At 45.8% G+C, this 4605-nt stretch overlaps 1 protein-coding gene across 1 annotated transcript; it reads right to left on the reverse strand.

Annotated features, from left to right (window-relative positions):
- Positions 1–689: 689 nt before the first annotated feature.
- Positions 690–4150, reverse strand: LOC121351433 (apoptotic chromatin condensation inducer in the nucleus-like). Its single transcript, XM_041463573.1, has 2 exons — positions 3646–4150; positions 690–857 (listed from the first exon to the last, which is right to left on the reverse strand). The coding sequence occupies exons 1-2, from the start codon at positions 3781–3783 to the stop codon at positions 705–707; spliced, it is 291 nt and encodes a 96-aa protein (XP_041319507.1). The 5' UTR covers positions 3784–4150; the 3' UTR covers positions 690–704.
- Positions 4151–4605: the final 455 nt, after the last annotated feature.

Raw genomic sequence — 4605 nt, forward strand, 5'->3', positions numbered from 1 at the left:
TGAATTTTTGATGATTTTTTGGAGCTCCTCGCGGGTTAAGCGAAGCCTTTCCATGCCTAGATTCCAAAAACTGGAAATTCCCAAATTTTTGGGATCAATTTGGGATTTTGGGGAATTATTTTGGAATTTTTCCCAATTTTATGGGCTTTTTTAATGATTTTTTGGTGAATTTTTGACAATTTTTGGATGATTTTTTGGACCTCCGCATGGGTTAAGCAAAGTCTTTCCACCCCCAGATTCCAAAAATTGGGAATTTCCAAAAATTTCAGATCAATTTGGGCTTTTTGGGAATTTTTTGGGATTTTTCCCCAACTTTTTAGGGAATTTAAAAAGATTTTTTGGTGATTTTTGGGCAATTTTTGATGATTTTCCGGCGATTTTTGGATGGTGTTTAGGAATTAAGCGAAGCCCTTCCAACCCAAGATTCCAAAAATCGGGAATTCCCAAAAATTTGGAATTTTTTTCCCTTTTTTTTGGGGATGTTTGGACTTTTTTTGGTGATTTTTGGGCAATTTTCGGTGATTTTTTTACCATTTTCCGGCAATTTTTGGCGATTTTTTGGCAATTTTTGGGGATCGAGCAACGCCCTCCCACACCCGGTTTCCCAAAATTGGGAATTCCCAAAAATGTGGGAATTTTTTTTTAATTTTCTGATGATTTTTGGAGGAAATTTGGGGGGAATTTGAGGCCGATTTTGGGTGAATTTAAGGGAATTTTGGGTGGGTTCCCGAGAATTTTGGGAGGCTGCGGAGATTTTGGGGTGAATTTGGGGGATTTTGGGGGGGTCTCACCTGGGAGTTGGGCTGGAAGGTGGGGTGGGGGCTCGAGTGCTTCTGGAGGTTCTCCAACATCAGCGCCTGAATTTGGGCAAATTTAGGCAAATTTAGGCAAATTCAAAACTCTATTTCTCATGAATTCACTTTTTTGTTGCCCTCCCGCCCCGAAATCCCCATAATTTCCCCTAAAATCACTGCAAAACTCCCATAATTACCCCAAAATCTAAGTTTCCGACAACAATCGCCCCAAAAACTCCGAGTTTTGCCTCAAAATCCCTCACAAAATAACCAAAAATTGGATTTTTGCATCAAATCCCTTCATAAATCCACAAAAAAATGCAATTTTTACCTCAAATCCGCTAAAAATTCAACAAAAAATTCACTTTTTACCTCAGGCTCCTCTCAAAGTCTCCAAACCCTCAAGTTTTACCTCAAATTCTCTCCCAAAATCGCCAAAAATGACATTTTTAAACTAAAATCCCCCCCAAAAATATGATTTTGTGATTAATCACCCCAAAAAATCTGTAGAAAATGCTAAAAATCTGAGTTTGGCCCCAAATTCCTCCTCCAAGCCCTCACCCAAAATCCCCTCAGAATTTCACCAAAAATGGGTTTTAAAATTTAAATCACCTCCGATTTCTCCTCAAACTCATCAAAACCAGGATTTTTACCTCAAATCTCCTCACAAATCCCCCAAAATTGGGGTTTAAAACATAAATCCCCTCAGGTTTTTGTTGGAATTCACGAAAACCGCTACTTTTACCTCAAATTCCCTCAGAAATTCCTCAAACTTGGAGTTTTAAACCCAAATCCCCTCAGAGTTTTCTTCAAAATCATCAAAACCGCGAGTTTTACCTCAAATCCCCTCAGATTTTTCCCCAAACTCATCAAAATCGGGATTTTCACCTCAAACCCCCTCACAAACTCCTCAAAACCGGAGCTTTAAACCCAAATTGCTTCCAACTTTTCTCAAAACTCACAAAAACCGCAATTTCTACCCCAAATCCCCTCAGATTTTTCCCCAAACTCATCAAAATCGGGATTTTCACCTCAAACCCCCTCACAAACTCCTCAAAACCGGAGCTTTAAACCCAAATCCCCTCAGACTTTTCCCAAACTCATCCAAACCGGGATTTTCATCCCAAATCCCCTCACAACCTCATCAAAATCGGAGCTTTAAACCCAAATCCCCTCAGACTTTTCCCAAACTCATCCAAACCGGGATTTTCATCCCAAATCCCCTCACAACCTCATCAAAATCGGAGCTTTAAACCCAAATCCCCTCAGACTTTTCCCAAACTCATCCAAACCGGGATTTTCATCCCAAATCCCCTCACAACCTCATCAAAATCGGAGCTTTAAACCCAAATCCCCTCAGACTTTTCCCAAACTCATCCAAACCGGGATTTTCATCCCAAATCCCCTCACAACCTCATCAAAATCGGAGCTTTAAACCCAAATCCCCTCAGACTTTTCCCAAACTCATCCAAACCGGGATTTTCATCCCAAATCCCCTCACAACCTCATCAAAATCGGAGCTTTAAACCCAAATCCCCTCAGACTTTTCCCAAACTCATCCAAACCGGGATTTTCATCCCAAATCCCCTCACAACCTCATCAAAATCGGAGCTTTAAACCCAAATCCCCTCAGACTTTTCCCAAACTCATCCAAACCGGGATTTTCATCCCAAATCCCCTCACAACCTCATCAAAATCGGAGCTTTAAACCCAAATCCCCTCAGACTTTTCCCAAACTCATCCAAACCGGGATTTTCATCCCAAATCCCCTCACAACCTCATCAAAATCGGAGCTTTAAACCCAAATCCCCTCAGACTTTTCCCAAACTCATCCAAACCGGGATTTTCATCCCAAATCCCCTCACAACCTCATCAAAATCGGAGCTTTAAACCCAAATCCCCTCAGACTTTTCCCAAACTCATCCAAACCGGGATTTTCATCCCAAATCCCCTCACAACCTCATCAAAATCGGAGCTTTAAACCCAAATCCCCTCAGACTTTTCCCAAACTCATCCAAACCGGGATTTTCATCCCAAATCCCCTCACAACCTCATCAAAATCGGAGCTTTAAACCCAAATCCCCTCAGACTTTTCCCAAACTCATCCAAACCGGGATTTTCATCCCAAATCCCCTCACAACCTCATCAAAATCGGAGCTTTAAACCCAAATCCCCTCAGACTTTTCCCAAACTCATCCAAACCGGGATTTTCATCCCAAATCCCCTCACAACCTCATCAAAATCGGAGCTTTAAACCCAAATCCCCTCAGACTTTTCCCAAACTCATCCAAACCGGGATTTTCATCCCAAATCCCCTCACAACCTCATCAAAATCGGAGCTTTAAACCCAAATCCCCTCAGACTTTTCCCAAACTCATCCAAACCGGGATTTTCATCCCAAATCCCCTCACAAACTCATCAAAATCGGAGCTTTAAACCCAAATCCCCTCAGACTTTCCTCAAACTCATCCAAACCGGGATTTTCACCCCAAACCCCCTCACAAACTCCCCAAAACCCGCCCTTTACACCCGAACCCCCTCAGAGCTTTCCCCGGAACTCCCCCAAAACCCGCAACTCCGACCCCAAAACCCCGACTTTTTCCCCCCTCACCCCAAACCCCTCCCACCTCCCCAAAACTCGCTTTTTTCACCCCAAACCCCACTCACCCTCATGGCGGGGGGGGGTCTCCTCCTTCCCGCCTTTTTTCCCCCCTCACGCGTTGGCGGGAAAACCCTGAGGGGGAACCTTCCAGCGCCTCCCGCGCATGCGCCGCCATTTTCCCGCCCCCCCCTTTCCCCTCACGGCGGCCTCTCCTCGGCGCCGCCGCCATTTCTGGCGGTTCCCCCTCACCCCTCGCAGCCGCTTGATCAGGGCGCTCTTCTGGCCGCTCTTGGCGAGCCCTCGCTGCTCCAGGGCCGCTTTGAGGTCGGCGACGCGCAGCAGATGGAGCGGCCGCCCGTCCAGAGTCACCTCCTCCCCGTCCGCCATCTTGGTGTGGCGCCGCTTGCGCTGCGCCTTCGGACGCTTCCGGACGGGCGCTTCGGCAACTTCCGCACGGCGCTTCGGGTGTTTCCGGAAGGTTTCGTGGCTTCCCGGCGGCTCTTCGGGTGTTTCCGGTGTATTCCGTGCGTTGCCGGCCGCTCTTCGGGTGTTTCCGGTGCTCTTCGGGTGTTTCCGGAAGGGGTTCGGTTGTTCCCGTGGCTCCTCGGGTGTTTCCGGTGTCGGAGGAGTTCGGAGATTTCCGGAGAAATTCGTGGTTTTTTCCGATTAAAGTTCGGAAATTTCCGCGAAAAGTTCGGCGATTTCCGGAAAAACTCCGAAAAAAAAAAAATAAATCCAGATAAAAATAAAAATTTGGGGAATTTCCGTAAATTCCCGATTTTGCCTTTAAAGCTCGGAAGTTTCCGTGAAGAGCTCGGGGATTTCCGGAAACGACTCGCAAAAAATCCCAGAAAAATTTAAAAAAAATTGGGGAATTTTTTTCGTCCGAGTTCGGGATTTTCCGTAAAAACTCCGGGAATTTCCGTAAAAAAAAATAAATAAATAAAATAGACTGAAAACTTTGGGGCAAATTCCGGAAATTTCAGGAAAAAATCTTAAAAAAAAACCACAAAGAATTTTTTTTTTTTTGCCAAAGGTGTTTTATTCACAAGCCACGCCCACCGCGAGGCCACGCCCCCTTATCAAAACACGGGGAAAGGGGCGGAGCCGGCTCTGCCCATGACGTCATTAAGGGGAGGGGCGGTTTCTTTGAAGGCCACGCCCACATTTTAAGGCACTGAGGGGGGTGTGGGGGAGGGGCGGCCCCAC

The sequence above is a fragment of the Pyrgilauda ruficollis genome, unplaced genomic scaffold (assembly GCF_017590135.1).
Source record: "Pyrgilauda ruficollis isolate IOZ18807 unplaced genomic scaffold, ASM1759013v1 scaffold1653, whole genome shotgun sequence".
NCBI lineage: Eukaryota > Metazoa > Chordata > Aves > Passeriformes > Passeridae > Pyrgilauda > Pyrgilauda ruficollis.